The 27,131-nt window shown below is 44.8% G+C and overlaps 1 protein-coding gene across 2 annotated transcripts; it reads right to left on the bottom strand.

The window, feature by feature from the left end:
* Positions 1 to 29: 29 nt before the first annotated feature.
* Positions 30 to 26,945, bottom strand: COG4 (component of oligomeric golgi complex 4). 2 transcript variants are annotated; one of them, XM_082439024.1, is made up of 19 exons: positions 26,749 to 26,945; positions 25,022 to 25,104; positions 24,205 to 24,319; positions 21,321 to 21,495; positions 20,051 to 20,244; positions 17,671 to 17,776; positions 16,990 to 17,147; positions 15,996 to 16,054; positions 13,718 to 13,851; positions 11,882 to 12,000; positions 11,155 to 11,321; positions 10,187 to 10,352; positions 6,060 to 6,122; positions 3,319 to 3,435; positions 2,621 to 2,713; positions 1,463 to 1,546; positions 1,159 to 1,260; positions 778 to 906; positions 30 to 556 (listed from the first exon to the last, which is right to left on the bottom strand). In XM_082439024.1, exons 1-19 carry the CDS (start codon positions 26,917 to 26,919, stop codon positions 422 to 424), a joined length of 2,370 nt encoding a protein of 789 aa, XP_082295150.1. In that variant the 5' UTR covers positions 26,920 to 26,945; the 3' UTR covers positions 30 to 421. The 2 variants fall into 2 exon arrangements, with proteins under 2 accessions (XP_082295150.1, XP_082295151.1); XM_082439025.1 differs by lacking the exons at positions 2,621 to 2,713; positions 3,319 to 3,435.
* Positions 26,946 to 27,131: the final 186 nt, after the last annotated feature.

Genomic DNA, 27,131 nt, shown 5'->3' with positions numbered 1-27,131 from the left:
CCAGCCCTTCCTGGAAACAGCCACTGGCATCTCTTCAAGGAGTATCTTTATTTAGGGTGATCATAAACATCATAGCTTCTCCTCGGAATAAACCTAATTCCTTAGGTCCCTAGATAAACCCAAGTCCTTTAAGACTGGCAGGGAGGCAGCCCATTTGCTGCAGTGTCCAAGGACGAGAGAATGACCACCCATGCAGGAGACTGGCCTGCCCTGGCTTCCCCACCTAATTAGGAGCCAAGGGGGACCTACCTCACTTGGTGGGGAGAGACTGTCCCCCAAAGCACCCTGACAGGTCTGAGAACAGACAGTGGACTGCGTCAGGGCCTTGTTTCCCTGCTGCCAGCAGTGGAACAGTCTGGGCTGTGGCCACTTAAGGAATGGGCCCCAAAGCGTGATGGGCCAGGTGGGGTCACCCTGGCAGCTACAGGCGCAGCCTCTTGATGTCCTCGCTGCGGAAGTCTATGCGCAGAGCCAGCACCTGGCGTACTTCAGCAGGAGTGAGGCGCCACGTCAATGGGCCAGAGTTGGCGCCCCAGTAATCTAGGATCTCGGTCACCTACGGGGAAGAACAGAGACGAGTCAGCAAGGAGGGGCTATCTTGAGAGAAGGCCTTGGGATCCACCAGAGGCAGAGCAGGGGTGCCCAGGAAGACGGTGGCCTGCAGGGCTGGGTTGCTGGTGGAGACTTGGTTTTGAGGGAGTGGCAGGGATTCAAATTTTGTCTCTGCCTCTCTTCCCAGTCACCTTTACCTGGCTAGGCCAAGGGAGCCCTACATACCCGCTCCAGATTGAGGATTGTGGCCATCTGGGAGAGCCGGGCAAACTTGTCTCGGATGGTCCAGGTGGTCACTGTGGTGAGGTACGCAATGAGTGACCTCAGTTCCTTGTCAAACTGCAGACCGCCCAGCTGCAAGGGAACATGAGCCCAGTCACTGTTTAAGGCCTGGCCCTCTGGCCAAGCAGAACTGGCCCCCAATTTCGCTCAGTGCTGGGCTGCAAGGCCAGCTGGGCCTCAGATGGTGCCTCAGCTGGCCCCACTGCCTCAGGGCAGGACTGAGCCTAGATATGCAGGGCCTGGGGGTAGCAGACAGAGGGGACGGACTTGTCTTCCTTAGAGGGAAAGCAACAGAGCGGCAGGCCTGTGCTCCCTTGACATTACCCGGTTGAAGGTGGACTTCAGCACCACTTTCTCCAACTCAACTGCGACAAGGCTGGTCATGAGGCTGGTCAGGCTGTCGTAGATGACTGGAGACAGGCTGGCCTGCAAACAGGTTAGGCATCAGCGGGAGTCCCATCTCACCCCTCTGCCTCCCAGGAGTCTTTCTCCTGTGGGAGTATCTCTATGGCCTGGGGCTTGGAAGAGCTTCCTGGGTTCCCAGCAAGAGTGTGATGAGAAGCCTCAGGCTGCTGACTGGGGCAGAGGTGGGTAATTCTATAGGCTGGTCCCGAGAGCCCCTGCTCACCTTGAACTCTGACATTTGCTGCTCCAGATTAAGGATGAACTGTTGTACCCAAGGGTCGTTGGCCTCATAGTCATTGAATTCTTCCTATTATCAGGAAGCAAGGTGGGTCACCAGGGGCGTCTCCAAGAAGGACCATTCACCCCCACCCTTGTAGCTTATGACTCATCCAGCCTAAAATCAGCTTAAAATCAGGCTGGCAGAAACTGCTGCTGTTTCTGCATCACACTTCTGACCAGCAAACGGCCCTGGGCTGCAGCAGTGGCCCAAGCAATATGGTAAAGCTCCTGGCAGTTTATTCCCTCTTGTATCTCATGTTATACAGGAATGAAAAGATTAGGCTAGAGGGGCTTCCCTGGTGGTGCAGTGGTTAAGAATCCACCTGCCAATGCTGGAGACACGGGTTGGAGCCCTGGTCTGGGAAGATCCCACATGCTGCAGAGCAACTAAGCCCGTGCGCCACAACTGCTGAGCCTGTGCTCTAGAGCCCGCGAGCCACAACTACTGAGCCCGCGTGCCACAGCTACTGAAGCCTGTGCGCCTAGAGCCCATGCACCGCAACGAAGAGTAGCCCCTGCTCACTGCAACTAGAGAAAGCGTGCGCGCAGCAATGAAGATCCAATGCAGGGAGGGAGAGAGGGAGAGAGGGAGGGAGGGAGGGAGAGAGGGAGGGAGGGAGGGAGGCGGAGGGGAAGGGAGGGAGGGGGAGGGGGAGGGGGAGGGGGAGGGGGAGGGGGAGGGGGGAGAGAGAGAGGGAGGGGGGAGAGAGAGAGGGAGGGGGAGAGAGAGAGGTAGGGGGGGAGAGGGAGGGGGGCAGAGAGGGAGGGGGGCAGAGAGGGAGGGGGGCAGAGAGGGAGGGAGGGAGGGAGGAAGGTTCCAAGTCTATAAGATGCGGGGCAAAAAGAGCCTCAATAAATGAGAATGCGTCAGGTCAAGGCAAACTCCCTTTAGATGTCTTTCGGAGCCCTCTGACTGCAGGAACAACCTGTTTCTGGGAGGAACCACCTGTTTCTGGGAGGAACCTAGCCTTTGAGCATGAGGGAAGTGGGCCTGAGAAATATGTAAGGTCTAGTCTGTTCAGACAGCTCCACTGCGCTCCAGCTGTGGGCTGGGGAATGAGGGGTAATCCTGGGCTTGGTGGCCGTCCGTGGTCAGGCTGACCTCCTCGATGTTGTGGGAAACAGAGAGAAAGGTGTTGATCCAAGGCTGCACCTGTGGCTTGATGGCTGTGCTGTTTAGCTCCATCAGCCCTTCCTGTAGGACAAGGCAGAGACGCATCAGACACAGAAGGCACGTGCCTCCATCCCTTCCCTTTCTCCTGCTCCACCCATCCTTTGACTATCAGGGCATCCTTCCAGCCATGAGGCTTTTCTGCAGGCCCTGTCTGAAGTCTCACAGAAATAATGCTAATCAAAGACGCCAGGAACAACCTGTTCCTTTCCAGATATATTCTGATTCAGGTCCAGGCCAGAGATGAGACCATGGGGTTGGTCTGTTAAACTCTAGAAAGAAGAGATTTCTGAGTGCCTGGTACTAAGCAGCACCTTCGGCTAAGGCCAAGCAGATCTCAGTACCCACATGGTTCAATTTCCTCTGAGGACCCTTCTGAGGGCTCCTGGCACTGTGGAGATTCTAGAGGACCAGAATGCCAGCTTGTCAACGTGACAGCCGCACTGCTGAAAAACCTTTCGTCTTCAAGGGACTCGCACAAGTTCAGTGGCTTGCACTCTGCCCCCTCATGCCTCCTCTTCCCCCCTCCCGTTTCCTTATATGCACGAAGCCCATGATAAGCCAGTGACAATATTCTCAGAGCGAGACACAGGCCCAGGATTCAGGCAGCGGTTGAACCTGGGGCTTACCTGCAAGAGGTCTCGGAATTTGTTGGACACGGCAACCAAGTCAGAAAGGCAGCTGTCAAACTTGGCCTGGGCCTGCTCCCCTCCAATGCCCTGGTTGAACAGCTTGGTGCAGTCACTCTAGGGGAGAACACCCAGTCATCAGGCTTCTGAGCATGCCTGGGCCATGGGCGTGTGAGGAGGGCGAAGAGGCCAACATGAAACCAGCCATTTCTCCTGTTCCAGCCTTCTCTGGGAGCAGCTCTGGTCAATCCGAGGCAAGAACCCTGGCTGGGTCTCAGGAAAGCTGGATTTGATCCTGTGGCTAGTCATTTGGCTCCCACTTCCCTCTTTGTAATATGAGGGTATTGGGGTCAGGGGGTGTGAGTAAGAAACACAAATATCAGAAGTTTTTCACACCTTTAGAGTCAGGCATTCCTGGCTTCAAATCCTGGCTCAGCCATGTATTAGTTGAGCGACCTTGGTCAAGTGATTTAAAGCTTCTGAGCTTTAATTTCCTTGGCCATAAAGTGGGAACACATTCCTGCTCCCATGGTGGTTGTGAGAGTTGGATGAGATGATGCACAAAGTGCTTAGCCCAGTGCTTGGAATGTAGTAGGCACTAAGGAGACACTAGCTACTGTAATAGGATCTGCTTTGTAAATAATTTGGTCTGGCTGCCCAGGGGATATTGTTATGACCATAGGTAAGATTTAAGTGCCTACTGTGTGCCAGGCCCAGTTTTAAGCATTTTACTTTTATTAATTAAAGTACCTTTCTTAAGGAGTAGGCACTATTATTATCCCTACTGTATAGATGAGGAAACTAAGGCGCAGAGAAATTAATAACTTGCCTAAAGCCACACAGCAGTAAGTCGTAAAGCTGGGATTCAAGCTGGGAATTATGGCTCCAGAGCACCTGTTCCTAATCCCACACTAAGGTCTAGCTGTAGAGAATGCCACAGGGGGAGCTGCTTTGGATTGGCAGGAGCTGCCTGCATTTCCTATAGCCTCCTAACAGTTGGTGCCATTTTGGCTACAGTAGGAGCAGCTGTGAGGAAGAGCTGCAAAGGGACTGATCCAGCAGGGAGAGGTCCTTGGTCCCCGTGGCAGCTCCAATACTTACTATCTTTAACTAGCCTTTTAACCTCATCTGTTAAATGGACGTCACACCACCTGACCTGCCTATCTCAAAGGACTGCTGACGGGGTTGAGAAAGAATTCATGTGAAATGCAAATCTAAGGGGGGGGCGCGATTTATGGGAATTGTTTTTTCAGCTCTTCGTTATCCTTCTTTTCATTCACTTGGCTAATTCTGCTGGCTCAGTTCTGAATTCCTAAGATTTCCCAAAAATTTACTTCAAAATCCAACAGACTAATTAACGTTAAGGAAAAAGTCTGGAATACAATCTAACGTGCCATGACTTAAAAACAATGACGACAACGACCTTGTTGAACACTTGTAACGTGAGAGACACTACGCTGCTGGTAGTCTGTGAATATTGCTCTTATTTTATTCCATTTTAAGGCCTTTTTGGGGGTGAATTCCTAATCTGGTCCAGTTTACACTGTAAACTCCCACCTGACTGCTCTCTCCGGGCCTCCTTCAGGAACCCCGTCAGCAATTAGGCCCTCTTCTCATGTGCTGGCTCCCGGCCTCCTCAGTCCGCCCAACCCTAAAGCCAACACTCAGCACCAGCCTCGGCACTGAGCCCCACGCTTCTGTAGCCAAGCTCTAGGGGAGCTGTTAGGAGTGCCCTGGTATGAGTGCCCGCTGGGGAGGCAGGACCCTGGCTTCCCTCTTCTCCCAGAGGCAGAGTTGGGGAGTGGTGGAGAGCTGGGCTCTTCGTTTTCTAATACTTAACAAAGTGATTACTCCATGATGTTATGTATAACTACTAATACGATCATTAACTACCGCTGCATGCCGCTCATGTACCAGGTGCTTTATATGCTCGTTCAGTTCTCACAACAAACCTGTGGGGCAGAGAGCATTACCCCTGTATACAAAAGAGGAAACTGAGGCTCAGGGAGGTTAGAGAACTTGCTTCAGGCCACACAACTGGTCAGTGGTCAAGTGGGGACTTGAACTCAGGGGTATGTGACTTCCAAGCCCAAGCAACTTCCACTGTTATATGGCCTTCCTTTAAAAAATGACAACAGCAACTGGCTCTGTACAGGGTTAAGTGAACCCTGTATCATCTTTTTTTTTTTTTTCGGTCACGCCACGCAGCTCGCGGGATCTTAGTTCTTCGACCAGGGATTGAACCTGTGCCCTCAGCAGTGACAGCATGGAGCCCTAACCACTCACTGGACCGCCAGGAATTCCCCCCATATCATCTTAATCTCAAAATTTATAGAGAGCTTTATCACTTTTATAAAGTGCTTTCAATCCTGTTTTTTTATCAGGCCACCCAACAAACCCAAAGCAGGGCACCATGGAGATCTGTATCTTGTTTCATAGATGAGAGAACTGAAGCTCAGGGAGTTAAGGGGTTTGTCCAAGGTCACATGCCAAGTATGTGCTGGAAGAGCTAATTTGAATTCTGATCTCCTAACTCATGGGTCAGAGCTCTTCCCATAGTTCAGAGATGTCCTGCTACCACGTCATTCACTAATGAATCCCCTCAAATGCTCTGAAGAAGAGCTGGCTCAATGCCAGGGAATGCCATAGCCCCCACTAGGAGGAGTGCACAGGGCTCACTCTCAAAAGGAGGCCTGGGGAGGCTACAGCCACTGAAAGCTGATAGGCAATTTCCCCTGTACCTCCAGTGTCTTCTTCAAAGTGGAGATGTTTTCACTGCAGACTTCCACGTTGTTCAGGGTCACCTGGGAGACAAGGACAGAAGAATGTAACTTCCTGCTCACTATTATTTGTACCCACTCCAAGGCCAGACTGGCTGACAGCTGCACTCCTGAGCCTCGCGGGGGGGCGCTAAGGACCACCCACACCAGTGTCATCAGGCAGGGGGCTCAGGTCTCAGTGGGCAGAATGGTGAACCAGGCTCGCCCTTTCTCCTGGGCTTGACACAAAGGCAGCAAAGCCATCTGACCTCAGAGGTAGTGACCCAAGGTTTCAAGTCTTTTTGTTCCATGTTTAGGCATGCAAGTCTCGGAGAAGTCCTTGGGCTCCAAACCTCCAAGCCCAGGTCAGTGATGCAACGGCTGACACTGATTAAAGAAATGCTTCCTGAGAGCCTGCCACCTATGAGGCATTTTCTCATCATTAGTTCTTTGGCTCTGTTGAATACCTTCTGCAAAACAAGTATAGTTGACCCTTGAACAACGCAGGAGTTAGGAATGCAGTCGAAAATCAGCATATAACTTAGAGTTGGCCCTCCGTATCTGCATCTGTAGATTCAACCAACTGTGAATTGTGTAGTACTGTAGTATTTACCATTGAAAAAAATCCACGTGTAAGTGGACCTGTGCAGTTCAAACCTGTGTTGTTCAAGAGTCAACTGTATTATCAAGCCAGCTCACAGGTGGAAACATGACTCCTAAGAAGGTGAAATAATTCACCAAGGTCAGTCAACTTTTGATTCAGCAAATATTTAAGGTGCCCACTATGTGCCAGGCACTGTTCTAGGTACTGGGAAGAAAGCAGTTAACAGACAAAATCCATCCCCTCGCAGAGTTTACATTCCAGAAGGGAAGTCAATAAATAAGTGTCAGGTAGTGATAAATGCCATGAGGAAAAATAAAGCAGGGTAGGAGGACAGCAATTCAAAGAGTGACAGGATTAGAGCCAGGATTAGAATTTAGGTCTCCCCACTCTAGGCCAAGGGCTCCTTCCTTCATAACTCAACAGCCTTATGAGCTTGGTGCAGAAACACCAATCATAAAAAGCATGTGACAAAAGTGACAATTAAGGTAAAAACTGCTATGGTCATTTAGAGGAAAGACACAATGTTTTGGTCTGAAGCATTCTAGGAAACTCCATGGTAGAGTAGGTAACTGAGTGGAACTTAAAAGGCTGGAACATAGTTCTGAGAGGAGAGGAGGGTGAGTACATTTCTCCACCCCCATCGGCCTCCTCTAGTCCAGTGTCCTGTTTGATATTACCTTAATGGTACTTAGGATTATCTGATATTGTCTTGTTTGTTTCTTGTTTCCCTTTCCCACTAGAATGGGAGCTCCAGGAGGCAGGGATCTAGTCTGTCTTCTCTACAGCTGTATCTCTAGCATAGCACCGTCCAAGAGAACTTTCTTGATGATGGCAGTATTCTAAATCTGAACTGTCCAGTACGGTAGCAATAGCCATGTGTTGCTACCGAGCACTTGAAATGTGGCTGGTGCAACTCAGGAGCTGGATTTTTAGTTTAAAGTTAAATTTAAATAGCCACACCATACTGGGCAGTGCAGCTCAAAAACCTAGAACAGTGCCTGATATATAGAAGTTTCTCAATAAATATTTGTTGAATGAATGAATGAGTGAATGACTGTCTTCTGGAGAAAGGATAACATAAGCAAATGCAGAGTGGCATAAAATCCAAAAAGGTATTTGGGGACCAGGAGAGTCAGTGCACAGACATGTGCAGGGAAATGGCAAGAGGTGGAGCTGCAGAGATGGGTGAAGTCCGACTGGGAATTGGGTGCTACGGTGTCCTGTGGACAATGGAGTGGCACTGACGATTATTTAAAGCGGGTGAATGCCACACGAGCACAGCTCTGGTTTGGGAATACTAATTTAGAGGCCTTGTGTGGGAGAAATTAGAGTTTGAGAAGATCACATTGCCTTTGAACTGGTGTGCTGGTGCCATGACCAGGAAGGCCGAGGTGAGGTAGAGAGGGGCTAGTATTTCAAGAGATGAGTCAGAAACTTCAGGATTTCAGGGTGAAAGAAGAATCCTAGAAGCCCAGGGATTGAGATTAGGATGTCCCTCCTGTCTTCCACAAAAATACTGCCCTTGTCAGTGTCCTGCAGCTAATACTGCAAGATTACGCTGCTGACAATGGTGCTAAGACCACTTGCATGGTGGATGGATGAGACTTGAGGTCTTTCATTAGCATGCCACAGCACAAGGCTGCTAACATCACAAGCTTCCAGAGAAATAACTGCACTGTCATGACAGCTCAAGGATGAAGGCCACAACATAAATGTTTCCAAGGCATTTGAGGGCATAAGTAAAATCTGTCATGAGGGAAAAATGGATTTGAGTTCAAATGGTATTGATTTCAAACACCAAAAACTTTGATGTCAAAGTTTCCTTGTACTGACAGTCCTTGTAAGCATGGATTCACTGGGCTTATCCCTAGCTCATGGTGAATGATACATCAGCACTGTTAGGGAATTCATCTTGACAGCCAAATGAATCAAGGTGACATAAGAAATAGGTCCTCCAGTGGGAGTGATGACATTTTAAGTACTTGGTATCAGGAAAACCAGAAAACTGTCACCAAGCATTTAGCATCACCTTTTCTTGTTGGCCTTATTTTCTGGGCCCTCAAACAATGAAGCTGTCTGAATGGGAGCAGCGAATGTGTGAACACACAGCAGCCAGCCTACTGGGGACTTGTGGAGCCAAGGGATGGAAAATAGGACTAGAGTGACAGGATGGATCAGATTCTGGAGGCCTTCAGCAAACCGTCAGGCAAAGATGTCTAGTTTTGATGTGGTAGGTAGCAAGGAGTCATTTCTGAGCAGAGAAATCAAAGAATGAAAATAAGTTCTATAAAAAATGAAACACAATGCAAACAAAACGAAAAATTTAAGTCAGTTCATGAGCATATGAAGCTGGTTGCCAGAAATTTTGGCAAAGTTTTCCAAAGGTACCATATTTCAGAGACAATGGTTTCTTGGAGTTCATCCTCTTTCTTGGCAACAACTATGACATCCTAAAAAGACAGAACCCATGCTCAGGGAAGATATTTTCAATGACAAGGAGAAAGTAAGGTTTCCAAAATAGACTTCATTGGATCTGTCTGAGGACTAGTTACTGTGGGCTCCCCTGCATAGGGGCAAGGTAGATATTAGCATGTTTAGGCTTCTGTCTCTGAAAGCAACATCTTAACTCTTTTGGTGTTATAGGCCCCTTTAAGAATGATAAAAGTTAAGGACCTTGCTTCCGGAAAAAAAACGTGTATACATTTTTTCATCCTACCCCCAGGTGTTCAGAGACCCCATCTGTGGACTGTTGAATGAGAGCTCTGCTATTGGATGCTTCCGTCAGGTCTCTGAACCCCAGGAGCCAAGCATACTCAGAACCTGGCCAGCGTGGGGGTGGAGCAGAATGACTTCTGACGGCGCTGTACCCACACGTGAAAAGACACCATGTGCCAGAAACGCCTGATCACAGGCCCAGGGCTCATCTGCATTCTTTCTGGCTCATCACAAATTGGTTGTTACCCTGTATAAATCCCTTCATCCTTCCACGCTTCTCCTTCCCCAGCTGTCACACAATGGTAAGACTGCCGTTCTGTGTAGCAGGACTGTAAGAAGGTCACCTTTCTGAGGAAGCTGAGAGCCTGAGAAGTGCGCTAGAAAAGCAGTTTGGTAGGCCTAACGGGTCAGCCCCAACCCATGTTGTGGGATGTCCTCAGGGAAGTAGTCTGGGGGCCTGGCACAGATGTAATCCAAGCTTGAAACTCAGTGGAACCCCTCAACAGCTGGGTAGTGCTCTTGGGAATAAGCGCTGGGGAGAGCTGAGGCGCCTAGCCTTCCAGGCAGGGAACAGTGCATGTCCTGGTTCGGGCTGCTCTGAAATAGGTCCCTGGGTAAGAAATGGTTTCACAACCTTCTAGGACGAGCTTTCCTTAAAGGAGGAGTTTTCCTTGTATATAGACACTGGAGGAAAAGCCTCCAGTTGAAGGCTTGTTATACTGTGGCTTAGAGGTCACAGTTCAACCCCTTGAGATAAATTGAGCAGCTCCCAACCTGTGGGGCTACCTACCAGGAAGGACAGCTTGGCCTCGTCAGTGCTCTCGATGCCTTTAGTGTCAAATTTGCCCTGCTGGAGGCTGCTGTGCATGATGTTCACGGCACTTGTCACCCCACGCTGGATGTCCTGAAAGGTGGTGGCTGGGAAGCCCATCCGCAGCTTGTTACACAGAACGTCCCTGGGGGGCAGATTGGCATATGAGAATTGACAGCACTCAACCTGGCCTCCAGTTCAGCAGCACCAAAGGGCTCACTATCCTGACCCAGAAGCATAAGTTGCTCTTTCCAGGGAATAACCAATCCTTGAGATCACCATAGGAGACGCTGAGCAGCCAGGGTATGAGAGGCCAACACCCTCTCAAAGGCACTGATATGAAAGAATACAGAGGAGACTGGCCAACTCTTTACTCCCTATGAGGCTTTCACTTACCACCACTGAGCTCCAGAAAACTCAAGAGAAGGCAGTACAGCTTAGTGAAAGGCAGTACCGTGTCAGAGTTGAGAGAATAGGTTTTGAATGTCACACTCTACTCCATATTCTACCATTTATGAGATGTGTGATCTCCTTGAGCCTTTTCCGCATTTACAAAAGACAGCTAATGGTTCCTACCTCATAGGGTCGCTATTAGGACCGAACAGGAGCAGGAAGTTAGCACAGTGCCTGGTCTGTAGCAGTGGTAACTATCATTGTTAATATTACAACTACTGCCCTCATCTGAGCTGCCTGGTCTCTTTCCTAGGTCTGAGGGCCAATAACTCCTCCAATCCAGTCCAGGGAACACAGATTTGGCCTATAACATATCTGGTTGCTGTACAACTGCCTGGAGTCAAGGATGTTGTGCTACGGATGGGAGCTTATATCCTGTATAGAACTGAACTACAATCATAAGGAAAAAAAGGAAGAAACAAAATGGGCCTCAGGAAGCAACCACGACTAGGACCTTTTTGCCTCCTAGAAAGCAGAAAGAGTGTTAACTGTACCTGAAGTCAGACTCCAGCTCTGTGGTGGCGAGGTTGATCATGGCACAGAGACAGTCGATGCTGGAGCTAGACAGAGCCCGCCCAATGCACTTCTTAACAATGTAGAAGACATCATCCACCATGCTGGATGTCAGCTGGCCCTTCTCATAGGTGTCCAGAGCCACAGCCTACACAAAAGGCAAAGCACCCAATGAGGGCCCCAGTTCTGTATGTCACGGTTCTAGATGCTTCTGGAACAGGCCCTGGCTCTGCTCCCTTTTCTGTACCTTGTCCATGTTTTTCCCAACATAGCTTATTCTGGTCACAGCTTGGTGTGGTTCTTCCTTGCCAAAATAGCTCACTTCCCTACTGATCACCACGTTAGGAAATTAAGTATTTCGGGCGTTTGCCTTGGGAACATCTGTTACGTAGGTTGTAAGACACCAGGCAAGGCCCTTCTTTCCCAAGGCTCCTCCCCCACATACCTCCAGGGAGGCAGGGAACAGGTAGGTTCCCTGAGGAGCTGAGGTGTTCTTTTGTGATCCTTGGGAAAGAAGTCCCAGTTGGGTCCACAAAGAGCCTGATCACTACAAAGATGCCCTCTAACTATTCAAAGCAGGTACACTCAGTCTGCACGCAGGGTATTCTCAAAGCAGGACCAAGAACTATGACATGCCTCGGCCATTCCCTTCAGCCTGGCTTCTTGGACAGGAAGCCCCAATTCCCAGGGATGTGTCCTCTCTCCTACCTTGTTGACAGTCTCCCTCATGAAGTATTCCTCCATGGTAATATATAGACCAATTAGCTCCTGCATGGTGCAGCTCAGCAGGCAGTTATTGAGGAGTTTGTCCAGGGACTTCTGGTGCTCTAGGAGATAGCCAAGAAAGGAATACTCACTCTTCTTCCCCAAGGGAAATAGATCATTTTTTTCAGGTCCCTTTCTAGTCTCTGTTCCAAATCTGTACATGATTTACATGGTTATAATCACAGTACCAATAAAATTTTGTATTCTGCTTAAAAATTATATCACAAATATTTCTATGTTTCTACATAGCTTAGTTTTTCTTCTTTTTAGCTTACTTATTTTTTAATGGCTGTGTGATATCTTATCATGTAGATGGTCTGTTTTTAGACACCTGGGTTATTTCCAAACATTTTGCCATTATTAGAGATAATTGGAAATCATAGTAATTGGAGATTTTAGTTAATGTTATTGTACAAAGAAGTTTTTACTTCTTTTCCATTATTTCCTTAGAATTAACTGGTAAGACTCAAAAGATGTAAGCTTCCAAAGCCAAAGACCAAAATATATTGGGTACAGACCATTTCATTCTCTAACCAGTGCTATCCAACAGAATTTTCTGTGATGACGGAAATGTTCTATATCTGTTGTCTAATACAGTACCACTATTAAGTACTTGAAATGTGCTTAATATGATTGAGGAACTGAATTTTTAATTTTATTTAATTTTAATTAAATGGCTTGTGGCTTCTGTAATAAACAGTGCAACTCTGAACACACATGGTTATTATTATAACAGCAATAAGCACCAAACTCTAAATGAGCGTGTATCCTCCTTTAAACACCAATTCAGGGAATTCCCTGGTGATCCAGTGGTTAGGACTCCGTGCCTCCACTTCAGGGGGCATGGGTTCCATCCCTGGTTGAGGAACTAAGATCCCGCAAGCCACGCAGCGTGGCAAAAAAAAAAAAGAAAAAACCACCTGGGTCATATAAATAATTCCCTTGCCGTGTATTATTGATACAAGCCATGCAGAATGCCACAGATGTTGGGTCAGTTTCAGGTCTCCAGTTCAGGGAATCCTGCCTATACTCAACCAGCAGGAATTAAATGGTCTTCTTCAAAACGTGGAGAGTCAATTTGTCCATGAAATAGGACTATGGCACACCCTTTTATTCAACATATTTATCCCTTCAAAAATTGCGACTGGAGGAACTGGGAGACTGAGGGAGGGAGTGAAAGGCTTTCTTTATACCATGTACTCTTTTTGTATACTCTTTATACTACATATTCTTTTCTCAATATTATACCTCAATACTACATTGAGGTATAATTTATATACCATAAAATTCACCCACTGTACATGTACAATTCAATGATTTTTTTTTTTAGTAATTCTATAGAGTTTTGTAACAATAGCCACAATCCAGTTTTAGAATATTTCTATCACTCCTTTAAGTTCCCTCCTGAAATTATGTATATTTTTTTGTTCTATCTATCTACCTATCTATCTTGTGCACATATCACCTACTTAAACACCAATCCCTAAATCTGAGCTGTTGAGGAAGCATAGTGTGGGGAAAAGAGCAGAGGAAAATCATTGAACCACTCTTGCCTTTAGCTTTCCTCATCTGTAAAATGATTAGATGGCCTCAAAGAGCCAGTCCAATTCTAAAATCTGGTAAGTCTAGATTTCCTCCTGGGAGTCAATTTGTCCACAGACCTCCCACAGACTAATAAGCCCCAATTATTTCCTTATTAAAAGATCTGTGACTTAAGTATTACAAAACAGAGCCAACTATACCCCAACCCATCCCAGAGAACATGGGAAATGCCTTTACCTTGTTTTACTTCTTCTGAGGCCATGGAGTCCCCCACCTCAAAATCTGAGCTGATTCTTTTCCTGAGGAAGCGTAAGTACAGCTCACTGCGGGCATTCATCAGGGTGACCTCAGTCAGGATAGGATCCAGTTCCCTGAGACACATGGAGCAGAAAAAATAAGCAGGACACTGGATTCCTTCAGATATAAGAGCTACAGGGCAAACATAGTCCCAAACTCCCCTTCCCCCTGGGCCCAGAAGGGTCAGCTCTGCCCGATGGACCTCCTGGCTCTGCTGGTCCCATTATAGTCAGAGACAGCTGTCAACCACATAGCCCATTTACATGTTTCACCTGAACTCTTCACCCACTAAAATCCTGCCAGGGCTAAATTAGAGATTGGGAGATGTATTTTTGTTAGTGGTTTAAAATTATCTATTAGTAAAAATTATCTATGGTTCATGTGAAAGAAATCACACCTCCCTAAGCCCTCATGTAGCTGTGCTGGGATTTTTTAGGGTCCACCCTTAAACTGTGTCTCACACCCATTCATCTATCCAGATGAATAGCCAAAACAATCTTGGAAAAGTAAGGACTTGGAGGACTCACACTTTCCAATTTTAAAACTTACTACAAAGCTACAGCAAACAAGACAGTGTGGTTTTACTGGCATAAGAACAGACATACAGATTAACTAACAGTCCAGAAATCTTGACGTTTTTGGTCAACAGATTTCCAACCAGAATGCTAAGACAATTCAAAGAAGAAAGAGTAGTCTTTTCAACAATTGTGCTGGGATAACAAATATCCACATTACCAAGAATGAAGTTGATCCCCTACCTCACATTATAGAAAAAATTTACTCATTTTCCACACTGAAGTCCAAGAGATCTTTTCAAAACATAAATCTGGTCATACCGTAATCACATGATTTCCATAGCTCTTAGGATACAAGACACTGAATGGCCTGACTCTAACAACCTCACCAGGTTCATCTCATAGCAGGCTCTTGCCAACTCTCTGCACTTCAGCTATACTGGCCTTCTTTGGGTTTTTCAAATACACAGGGTCTCTGCACATGCTTTCCCTGCTCTACGTGTTACACATTTCACCTCTTATTTCTATTTACTCTTTCCATGCCGCGCGGCATGTGTTACCCATTTCACCTCTTATTCCTATTTACTCTTTCCGTGCCGCGCGGCATGGGGTATCTTAGTTCCCCAACCAGGGATGGAACCCCTGCCCTCTGCATTGGGAGCACGGAGTCTTAACCACTGCGCCACCAGGGGGTCCCCCTATTTACTCTTAAGTCTCAGATCTAAGGTCATTTCCTCAGGATTTTTTTCTTGAACTTCATCAGCTGAGGTTACATCCCTTTATTACATGCTTCCCTGTACTCTATGCTCAGTATGTTGTAATGGTTAACAGCACCAACTCTAGACTCAGACTGCTTGGATTCTATTCCTGGCTCTGCCACTTTCTAGTTGAACGACCTTGGGCAAGCCACTTAACCTCTCCAGGCTTCAGTTTCCTCATCTGTAAAAAGTGTTTATGGATTAAATCAGTGATCTTAACTGGGGGTGACTTTACCTCCCGGGGTACATTCGGCAGTGTCTGGTGGTATCACGCTACCAGCGTCTAGTGGGTTGAGGCCAGGGATGCTGCTAAACATTTTATAATGCACAGCTAGTTCTCCACAACAAAGAAATTACCCAGCCAAAATGGCAATAGTATGGAAGCTGAGAAACCCTAGATTAAATGATTTAATATTGGTTAAGTGTTTAGAACAATGTCTGGCAGATAGTACACACTATATACATGTTAGCTATTATTGTCTACTTTATAGACCATAAATGCCACAAAGAAAGAATTATGTCTGTTTTGCTCACTTTGCTTTCTGACATATCCCCAGTACCAAGGACCAGTGCGTGACACGTAATATGTATAGAGTAAAAATTTACTGATTGAATGAATACACTTTTATGTTTAGCATTTCTTTTAATAAGCATATGTCACTTTTATTAGAAAAAAGTAAAAGTTAAAAATTTTAGGATAGTAGTTACTTTTGGGGGAGGAGAGTCACTTTGGGGAGTTCAAAAGTATTGGTAATGATCTAGTATTCTTTACAAAACACAAATATGTTATACATATGCTTTTGTTTGCATGCTATATTCCATTTAAAAAAAGAGTCATAGATAAAGTATTTTTAAAACATAAACCACATTGTAAGAGAGCAGTCTCTGAACAATACTTGATTACCAATTCAAACTCCTATGGGCTGAAGAAAAGAGCATTATTACCTTGGTTCTATTTTTTCTGATGTAGAGTTTCTCATCAAGTTGTTCTGGACATGCCGGAACTGCAATATACCACAGAAATGAGAATGCTCTTCCCCTCCCTCCTTCTATCTGCCCCTCACTGGTCACTCCTAACTTCTGGCATAAGTATGTTTAGGTTTAGTTTGTTTAACAGACAAGCCAAAAGTAGGCTCTCAGGATGAGGAGCCAAAGATTTACTTTTGATTTATAATGCTAACATTCACCTCTGTTATCGCACTTAAAAGTGATGCTACAGGGAGATCAGCTCGGTGCTTTGTGACCACCTAGAGGGGTGGGATGGGGAGGGTGGGAGGGAAGGAGATGCAAGAGGGAAGAGATATGGGAACATATGTATATGTATAACTGATTCACTTTGTTATAAAGCAGAAACTAACACACCATTGTGTAGCAATTATACTTCAATAAAGATGTTTAAAAAAAAAAAAAAAGTGATGCTAGTGGTGTTCCAATGGACTAGTGTCTAGAGTCTCCCAGAGTTCTAGAAATAAAATTGTATGGGGCTACTCCTATTTCTAAGTCCTACTCTTACTTTATCTGCTCAAAGGAATGGAGAAACAAAGTTCTAAAAAAGCAAATGCTACCTTTAGCACTTAAGGAATGAAGGAGAAATTTGAGACAAATTACTTAACACTGAATAGGACCTTAAGAAGTAAAATTCCATTAAATCACTAGAAGGCACTGTTGTACATTCTGTGATAGAGAAGTGGTCTAACGTTTCTGTTGTGTTCCTTTTAGGAAGCCCTTTCTATTTCCTTCTTAGTAGTGTACTGAGGCCATCATTAACTTGACAACACCTCAAGTCCAAAGTAAGCTGGTGAGGGGCACAATGCAGGCCAGTCTGCATTTGCCATTTTTCTCCTAGCTGCACCTTTTTTCACTCCCCTCCCTAATTGACTCTATTCAGTGTTGCACGCTAATGCTGCTACTAAACCACCTATAAGCCTCCCCTGCTCACCTGCTGGTGGTAGTCCCTCTGCTTGATGAACTTGTCTACCACCTTCTCCACCTGTCCGTCACATTCCACCTGCAGATATTTTATCAGGGTATAAAGTCTCCCTGGGCCATAATAGGTTTCCACTATTGGTTGATGGGTCTCTACAATTCGGGCAATCCCTAGAAGGGAAAAAGTGAGAGAGTTGTATTCCAAATATTCTTCCCACAAGATAAACTCCTTTCTTCCATCCAGGACTGACCTGGGGTCTAACTCAACCCTTTTTGGCTGTTTAACTTCCCGAAATGAACACAAATTGTACTCGTCAGTGCCAGGAGTTGCTAAGCAAATCTGTCTGTTAAATATGCACAGTGCTTAGTAAACCAGCAGGCATTTGATAAATTATACTAATAGTTTCTACAGGAGCATCTTTGGAAATAAGCATCACTCTTCCCAGTCATTTATTTTGGGGTTAAATTCACTCTTAGAGTTTGGGTCTCGAGGACTAGGGAGAATCAAAACATCTGAGAGACGCTAACTAATCTTTGCTAATCAGGTACTGAATTGGGAAGTTAATTCTCCAATAAGTCAACACATAGCAAACCATAGGATTAAATTAAAGGCATCAGGCTAGCAAGAAGAAAAGCTAGTGATGCAGGTGTTATAAGTGTCTCCAGTCTCCCGAGAGTGGAAAAAGGGGCTTGCCTTCAAACAGAAGAGTGAGTGTATCTGCAAAGATGACAGCAGCTCTTCGATCACTCATGTCTGTCCCTAGAACCAACAGTAGATTCTCCTCAGCTTTACTGGCCACCTGAAAAAGTAGAAAATTCACACATTTCTTTTTTTTTTTTAAAGGTTAACTGCTCATATTTCTGTTTTGAACATATATACGTACATATACGCACAAGAAGAGAATGTTAAAGTTATTTTTTCAACTTTTTTTTTTTTAATTTTATTTTTGGCTGCGTTGGGTCTTTGCTGCTATGTGCAGGCTTTTTCTAGTTGTGGCGAGTGGGGGCTACTCTGTTGCGTTGTCCGGGCTTCTCATTGCGGTGGCTTCTCTTGTGGAGCATGGGCTCTAGGTGCATGGGCTTCAGTAGTTGCAGCACGCAGGCTCAGTAGTTGTGGCGCACAGGTTTTAGAGCACGTGGGCTTCAGTAGTTGTGGCTCGTGGGCTCTAGAGCGCAGGCTCAGTAGTTGTGGCACATGGGCTTAGTTGCTCCGCGGCATGTGGGATCTTCCCAGACCAGGGATGGAACCCGTGTTCCCTGCATTGGCAGGCGGATACTTAACCACTGCGCCACCCGGGGAAGTCCCCACATATATTTCTTAGACCAAAGGCTAGTTTCAGTTTTCCAAAAAGACCTCCCATTGGCTTTCTTTTTCCCTTGATGCTTGAAAGCCTAGACAGCACACAGGAACATCCCTTGGGGGCTCTGGGTTGTCCAGGCCTCAGGGAAGACAAAGAACTTAACACAGTTGTTAACTCTTCTTCCATTCAGAGGTATAAATAAAGCTTTCCTTTTCTTTGATAACATCTACAGTCATTAAACTGGGGAGAGAGTCCCAAGTTTCAATAATTGTTTCAAAGTATAACTCAAAGTTATCATTATTATTAATGGTGCTTCGTTGAGCAGGGGAAGGAATCTGGGTACTTGGAAGGGATTTTTAAGGGATCAACAGTAGAAACCATTTCCAGGTTTCAGATGGCAAAGTACTGATTTAAAAAAAAAAAAAAAAAAAAAAACTGATAAAAGAGTACCATAGGGACTTCCCTGGTGGTGCAGTGGTTAAGAATCCGCCTGCCAGTGCAGGGGACACAGGTTCGATCCCTGGTCCGGGAAGATCCCACATGCCGCAGAGCAACTAGGCCCTTGCGCCACAACTACTGAGCCTGCGCTCTAGAGCCCATGAGCCATAACTACTGAGCCCACGTGTCACAACTACTGAAGCCTGCGCGCCTAGAGCCCATGCTCTGCAGCAAAAGAAGCCACCACAATGAGAAGCCCGCGCAGCGCAATGAAGAGTAGCTCCCACTCGCCACAACTAGAGAAAGCCCGTGTGCAGCAATGAAGACCCAATGTAGCCAAAACTAAATAAATTTAAAAAGAAAAAGTCCCATAAAGCAGTTATATTTTATTTTTAGTTAATTAATTTTTAGAATGGGTAAAACATACTTAAACATTCAAAAGAAACAAAGGAGTGTCTGGCGAAAAGTAGTTCTTCATCTTACCTATGTCTCTTGGTCTCCTAAGTCTCCTCTTGAGAGGCGACCACTGTTAACCACTCCAAAAATATCCTATGTTTATATAAGCATACATTTTTACTGCCACTCCCTTCATTTTAAACATGAATGATAGCATACTGTTATTTAACTTAACCAACCACATGTTAGAGAGTAAAATGTGTCAGCACATATGGAACTGTCTCATTTTTCTTAATGGCAAAATAATGTTCCATTATACAGAATTGAGGGGGTGGGGACAGGATGCACTGTGACATATAGTTAAAAAATAACAACAACCCTGTGCACATATGCCTACTGATGTTTGCTTCTCTCCATCTAAGGTTGGGCTGGGCGGAGGCGAGCTGAGACTAACTGAAGCCTGTTTCTTTTTCAGTTTTAATCTTAAGTGACCTCACCTGCTTCACCTCAATTTTTGAGACGTAAGCCTGGGTTCCCCCCTCACCACCAAGTCTTATTTTGAGACTCAAGCCTGTATGAAGTCTTAAAACCACTAACCAACTTCTCTGAATGCTCTTAAAAGAAGCCAGTCCCTGGTTGACAGCTTGGAAAGGGTGATTCAACTTGTCAGAGAATCTGCATTTTAATTTTCCTATACTTTCACTTGGTCTGTTGGAAATAAATGTACAGCAGCAGATGTCCAGGCCATGCCTGGTACACAGTAGACTGGTAATAGGTAAGTGCTGAATGAATGTATGCATCCAGTCCTGCCAGGATACAGCAGAAAAGGGGAGTCAAATCCAGAGGTAAAAAAGTATCCACAGAAAATGTATCCATCCAGTGCCCCAATCTGCAGGTGGAGAACTGTACATTATCCTGCCAAGCAATCAGAAGCCATACCTGCTTGCAAAGGTATTCTGAGAACTTGCTTAGTCCCTCCTCATGCAAACCCAGCAGTGGGAAGATCTTGAAGAAGCGCTCCACCTGGGGCAGATCCCCTTCCTTAGTGGCAATGGCAAACTTCTCTGTGACAATGGCTTTGAGACGCTGCTCAGCTTCCTGCAGCAATTTCAGGTTGGCATCAATCATGCTGCCTGCACAATGGGGAGAAAATGAGAATTAAGGTAAAGAATGGTACTATGTCAGGTATATGCCACCTGGTCTGCACATTCCAAAAATATGTATTGAGCACTTAGGGTCAGATGCTGTACTAACAGTATGGATGACTAAGAGATGAATCAGCCATGATCCTATCGTCAGAGAAGTTACAATCAACTGAAAGAAATAAGATTTGTGTGCAAATAACTGTAATAAAATTCAGTGTACGATAAGTGTCATAAGAAAGGTGCCCAGTCACATTTCTGGTTGAAGTAATCAGAAAAGGCTTCCTAGAGATGATATTCCATCTCTCAAAGACGGGCAGGATTTTGATACCTGAGCAGGGGAACATACATTCCAGGCAAGGGGAATGAAATGAGCAAAGGATTAGAAACAGAAGGATGCAGAGTATTTGCTGAGTATTGCAGAGAGTACATATCCTGGTATACAGAGGAGCTCAATAAGTGTGTGCACAATGGATGGATGCATGAGTGAATGGCATGAAATAAGGCTAGAAAGACAGAGTGGGTTGAGATCATGGAAGGCCCAGAATACCAAGCTAAAAATTTAATTTTAAATTAAAAAATATATATATTTATTTATTTGGCTGCACTGGGTCTTAGTTGCGGCATGTGGGATCTTTGTTGTGGCACGCAGGATCTTTTAGTTGTGGCATGCGGGATCTAGTTCCCTGACCAGGGATCAACCCCGGGCCCCCTGTATTGGGAGCATGCAGTCTTATCCGCTGGACCACCAGGGAAGTCCCTAATTTTAATTTTATAAGCAGGCAACATGGTCAAGTGTAAAGAACCCACGGGTCAGAGGAACAGTAGATCTGGATTCAGTTTTCTTTTCCGTAAAGTAGGAATAACAGCCTCTGCCTCGTGATGGTCTAGGACCTACATAGGGTCTAGTACCAGACAAGGAAATTTCCTAACAGATGTCCTTTTGCTGGTTGAGACTGCCTAGTTCAGATTACAGATGCTTGTACCTAAACTAGAAATTACAGATGTTTAAACTAGATTACAGATGCTTGTAACTAAACTACAAATCAACAGTTTGGGATGCCAACCTTCTTTGCCCTGTCGGCTGAGCTCGATGACTGACTTGTCCAAGCACAAGTAGCGATGAATGTGGGCTGCAGCCTGCTCATAATCTTCATTTCTCAAAGCAGTCTGAACTCCATCCATGCAGAACTTCAGGTCCAAGATGTCATCAGCTCTCTGAATGGCCTGATAGAGGCGATTCTGCAAAAAGACCTGGTGGTTAGAAACAATGTCCTATTCTTTCAAAAATCTCTCTCCAGAAGGTAGAGTTTCAGGAGCTGAATGTGATTAACCAGAGGTCCTTTTCAGTTTTCACTGGTAAACTAAAAAGCACCACCACTACCACTCACAAAACTTGTTGACGATGGTCAATACTACTGATGGGTATCACACAATTTTATTTATTTGATTGACCAGATCATTTATTTTAATGGAAGCAGGAAGGGGGATAATCCATATTTATATTTGGCTTATACTGTTAAATTTATAACATGATCAAAATGTATTTGACATTTTGGGAACATGATATTGTAAACCAAGTAGTAAAATATGCAAAATACATGGAAAGTATTTTTGCTTTATTTATTTACTTTTTATATATTGTCTTTATCAGTATCTCATTCTTTTTTTAAAATTTTTATTGGAGTATAGTTGATTTACAATGTTGTTACAGTGTTTCTTTTTTTTTTTTTTTTTTTGGCTGCGTTGGGTCTTTGTTGCTGCATGCAGGCTTTCTCTAGTTGCACCGAGCGGGGGGTGGGGGGTGGCTCTAGGGCTCACAGGGTCTAGAGCGCGGGCTCAGTAGTTGTGGCACATGGGCTCAGTAGCTGTGGCTCACGGGCTCTAGAGCGTAGGCTCAGTAGTTGTGGCACACGGGCTTAGTTGCTCTGCGGCCTGTGGGATCTTCCCAGACCAGTGGTTGAACCCGTGTCCCCTGCATTGGCAGGTGGATTCCTTTTTTTTAAAATTTAATTTAATTTAATTTAATTTATTTTTGGCTTCGTTAGGTCTTTGTTGCTGTGTGTGGGCTTTCTCTGGTTGCAGCGAGCAGGGGCTACTCTTCGTTGCGGTGCGCAGGCTTCTCATTGTGGTGGCTTCTCTTGTTGCAGAGCACGGGCTCTAGGCGCGCAGGCTTCAGTAGTTGTGGCTCGCGGGGTCTAGAGCGCAGGTTCAGTAGTTGTGGTGCACAGGCTTAAGTTGCTCTGCGACATGTGGGATCCTCCTGGACCAGGGCTCGAACCCGCGTCCCCTGCATTGCCAGGCGGATTCTTAACCACTGCACCACAAGGGAAGTCCAGTATTTTTGTTTTAAAGAAGAACATTTAAGAAAACTTTAATATGTGAGTTGGTAGCTGTGTGGCTATAATGTTTCATGGTAAATTATTTTGGCAGAATCTGAACAAATAGATAGGGAAGAGTTATGCTATTTCACAGGGGCAACCTGAGGCTGGGACTGACTTGTTCAAGAACCCAGATCCTGTGCTTGTGTTCAATACAGCAGCTACGAACCACCGGCGGCTAATGAGTGCTTGAAATGTGACTAGTCCATGGGGAATTTCCTGGTGGTCTAGTGGTTAGGATTTGGCGCTTTCACTGCCGTGGCCCAGGTTTAGTTCCTGGTTGGGAACTAAGATCCCACAAGCCGTGCGGCACGGCCAAAAAAAATAAAATAAAAATAAAAACTTTAAAAAAAAAGAGGTATAAACGTGGCAATAAACTGTATCTTAAAAAAAAAAAAAGACAAGAAATGTGACCAGTCCAAATGAAGATGTATATGAGTAAAATAAACATTGGATTTCAAAGACTTAGCACAAAATAAGGTAAACTATCTCACTGATACCTTTTCATAGTAATTTCCGATATAATGGGTTAAACAAATGTTATTTTTAAATTGTTAAAATTATATTCACCCATTTCTGCTTTGCTTTTTAAAAACGGTCACTGGGAAATTTTAAATCACATGTGGGGTTCATATTAGATTTCTTTTCCAATCTGAATGACTTTTATTTCATTTTCTTACCTAACTGCCCTGGCTAGAACCTCCAGTACAATATTGAAGAGAAGCAGCAAGAGCTAACATCCTTGCTTTGTTCCTGAACTTGGGGGAAAGCACCTAGTCTTTCACCAGTAAGTATATTAGCTGTGGGATTTTCATAGATGCCCTTTATCAGGTTGAGGAAGTCTCTTCTATTCCAAGTCTGTTGAGTATTTTTATCAAAAGGGGTGCTGGATTTTGTCAAATACTTTTTTTGAGTCTATGAGATGATCATGTGGTTTTTTTTTTTTTAATTTTACCTATTTTTATTTTTGGCTGCACTGGGTGTTTGTTGCTGCGCACGGGCTTTTCTCTTCTTGAGGTGAGCAGGGGTTACTCTTCCTTGTGGTGCACGGGCTTCTTATTGCAGTGGCTTCTCTTGTTACGGGGCATGGGCTCTAGGCACGCGGGCTCAGTAGTTGTGGCGCGTGGGCTTAGTTGCTCCGCGGCATGTGGGATCTTCCTGGACTAGGGCTCGAACCTGTGTCCCCTGCATTGGCAGGCGGATTCTTAACCTCTGCGCCACCAGGGAAGCCTGACCATATGGTTTTTGTCCTTTATTCTATTGATATGGTATGTTACATTCATTCATTTTCAGAGGCTAAACCAACCTTGCACGCCTGGGATAAATCCCACTTGGTCACAGTATAGTCTTTTTTTTTATATACGTTGCTGGATTTGATTTGCTAGTGTTTTTGAGAATTTGTATGCCTATATCCATAACAGCTATTGGTCTGGAGTTTTTTTGTGAGACCTTTGTCTGGTTTTGGTATCTTGCGTTAGGTTTCTATTGGATGGTGCTACTCTAATTTCTAACGTGGTAGCTTCTCTACTGCCCTCTACTAACTCAAATATCAAAAGCTCAACAGGATTACCTTGGCCAGGTCAAGCTGACGGACTTTGCTGGACACATTCTCAGCTAGGTTGCAGGTAAAGGTGATCATTCCAGCTAGCTGTTTTGCATCTCCTTCAATCAACTGCAGGTTGGGACTGAAGACACACATTGTCAGCACACATATCCATAGGGGTAGACAGTAGAAGAGATGGAAAAATTTTTTTGCAGATGGAGACTACATCTTCTACCTCTTTTGTACCTCCCTACAACTATTAGCTCTGTTCATTCTATTCACAGCTTTTTCTCAAGAGTGTTTTAGTGAAAACTCAGACCTATACTTAATAATAAATTAATTTCAATAACTACTAAAGACACCCCTAAATAGGTACTGCCAAAGAACCTATTTAGATTTTCCCAATTGTTAAGTGAGCATAAAATGCACTAACCAACAATCTAAGAGGATGATGAAATCAAAAAGCAATTTTTATGACTAGAAAATATACAAAATCTGTAAAAACAAGGGTTCTCAAACTTGAGCCATATGTCAGAACCACTTGGTATGCACATTAAGCTAGAGATTCTAGGGCCCCACCCCCAGAGTTTCTGGTATAATAGGTTCGGGGTGAGGTCCCAAAATTTGCATTTCTAACAAGTTTCCAAATGTTGATACTTGCTGGTCCAAGGACACTTTGAGAACAGCTTAACTATACCCTTAGGTAAACACTTTACCTGGAGATAATGCTCCTTTTCAATTCAAACTCAACTTGCATTGTATAACAGAAAGTTAGGAAAAATAATAACTTATCCAGTGGACCCTAATGGAATTAATAATAGGTCTTGCTGAGATGAAGACTCACCCCATCCGGTGGAGAGTGACCATTTTACTTTCAATGGTGTTTTGCTGCTCTAAAAGAGCATCCAGCTCTCTCTCCACCACTTTCTGAAACACAGAGAAACAACCTGTCATTAGGATGATCAGAAGGAACCTTAAGAGTTATCTAATCCAACCACTTAGCTGAAGGGTAAATCCCATTTCAAACGTCTTCTTTCCTCTCACTAAGCTCCCCTAGGACTTTAACAAACAATACTTCATTTTTGCACTTACCATATTACATAATAATTGTTACCTTATGTGTATCTTATTCCATCTAGGAGATGAACACAACGAAGGGAGAACATAAACTTTTATTCAATTTCATTAGCATAGTGCCTCACACAGGAAGGCATTTAAAATATAAAGGCTCAAATAAACAAATGAAACTTCTAAAGTGGCAGTTATAAAAAGTCTCTTCTAGTGTATAGTCAGTAGCCAGAAGCGATAAATATAATTCTCTCTCAACCAAGTCATTTACTGCACTACCTTAACTAATGTAACCTTATGCTTGAGTTTCTTCATCTGTAAAATAGGGACAGTAATATATACCCCATACGACTGTTGTGTGAGCCAAACAAGATAACACATATAAAGTGCTTAACATAGCATGTTGTGTATGGCTCAACAAAAGCCATTAGTATTAGCTATATGTTTCTATTAAAATAGTCCAGTAGGATCCAGAGGAAAACATGCCCTTGACAGTCATCAAATACAAATACAAAACTAATATTGTTTGTTCTGTTTGTGAGACTGACTTAATTTTTCCCCCCATTCATTGAATGCAAGCTTAGTACTGAACTTTATAAAGCACATCTTGCTGAAAAACGTATTAGAAACTGCTAGAGTTGGTATAAGTTAATATTATATTTGAAAATTCTCAAGATATCAATGACCACCTCTGCTCCAGTCTGAAATTGCTTTTTGTACTCAACCTTAATAAAAGTTTGGTTTAGGGAACAGCTACTAAACTTTTAGATTAGAGTTTAGATCTTTCTTCTGACTGGCAAGGAACCCAAGTGGCATTCAAAATTGTATTGACATCATCAAGTCGCACGGAAAAGTGAAGCAGGCTGCAAGGAATGAATCTTAGACAGAATATAGCCCACACCCCTCATTTGACACCATGCAGGGGTACAAGAGATTAAGTGACTTGTCCAAGATTAGACAGTTGTGCCTGAGTCTTAAAATCTCAAGCTTCTATAAAGCCCTGTATTTAACTGAAACACTAAAATTACACCCCCAAATTCATTCCCCACAGGAGGAAATCTTAAAACGCTTCAAGGTTATTTGCAATGATTTCTCGCTTAAATGAGATAATGGGGTAAAAGCATTTCATAATTTTTAAAATTGCTAAGCCGTTGCAAGAGAGCCTTTCCTCTTATTTTGAAAAGCAAGCGAGCCGCCGTATACCCTCAAGCCTAACTTGACTCTGGCGGAGAAACCTAGAGATTAAGGGCCAGGGAAATCAACGGGGGAGTGGCGGCAGATCGCCTAGATGACAGGAAAACATGCTTGGGGGCATCAGACCGAGTAAACAGAGAAGTCAGGTCGCCCCAACTACACTCAACTACACGCTTGCTTCTCGAGTAGGTGCTTTTTTGTTTCCTTGGCAAGAAGAGACCTTCCCACAGCCTGAATTTCCCAAGACTGACGGCTCCTAAGGCCACACTGCCCCTGCATCCTCCTGGAAAAAGAAGCGCAGCCCCCAACCTCCTCGCCGCAGAGCCGTTGATACACAGCTTCCAGCTCCTGCAGCTCGGTCAGGGAGCGAATGAGCTCAGTGGAGATACCCGAACAGCTGCCTCCTCCCACGCCGTCAGGCGGCGGAGGCACCCCTAACAACTTCTGACTGGAATCGACGTCTGCCATCTTAGTCCCCATTCCTCGCTTCCGGCCCCGCGAGGCCCCCCTCGTTGGCGCGTCACGTCTTTGGGGCTGCCCACGGCAGTGCCCAATGAATTTGTAGTTTTTTGTTTTTTTTTTAAAGTCTACTTTAAAAGGTCAATTCATTTCCTATTCTCCTGGAAAAAGTGACGGTCCTAAAGTATATTTAAATAATTTTCAATGCTGTGTGGAAGCAAGACAGAAGCAGT

Source organism: Balaenoptera physalus (genome assembly GCF_965194825.1).
Source record: "Balaenoptera physalus genome assembly, chromosome: 19".
Classification (NCBI taxonomy): Eukaryota; Metazoa; Chordata; class Mammalia; order Artiodactyla; family Balaenopteridae; genus Balaenoptera; species Balaenoptera physalus.
This window is presented reverse-complemented; position numbering and strand designations above follow the sequence as displayed.

What these genes read in the sequence shown, in the direction of transcription:
- COG4 (XM_082439024.1), bottom strand. Translation starts at nt 26,919, where the DNA reads ATGGGGACTAAGATGGCAGACGTCGATTCCAGTCAGAAGTTGTTAGGG. An exon ending in CAGAATACCTTTGCAAGCAG is followed by an intron (nt 17,777 to 20,050) that starts GTATGGCTTCTG and finishes CTACTTTTTCAG; the next exon opens with GTGGCCAGTAAAGCTGAGGA. An exon ending in TGAGGGAGACTGTCAACAAG is followed by an intron (nt 11,322 to 11,881) that starts GTAGGAGAGAGG and finishes CCTTTTGTGTAG; the next exon opens with GCTGTGGCTCTGGACACCTA.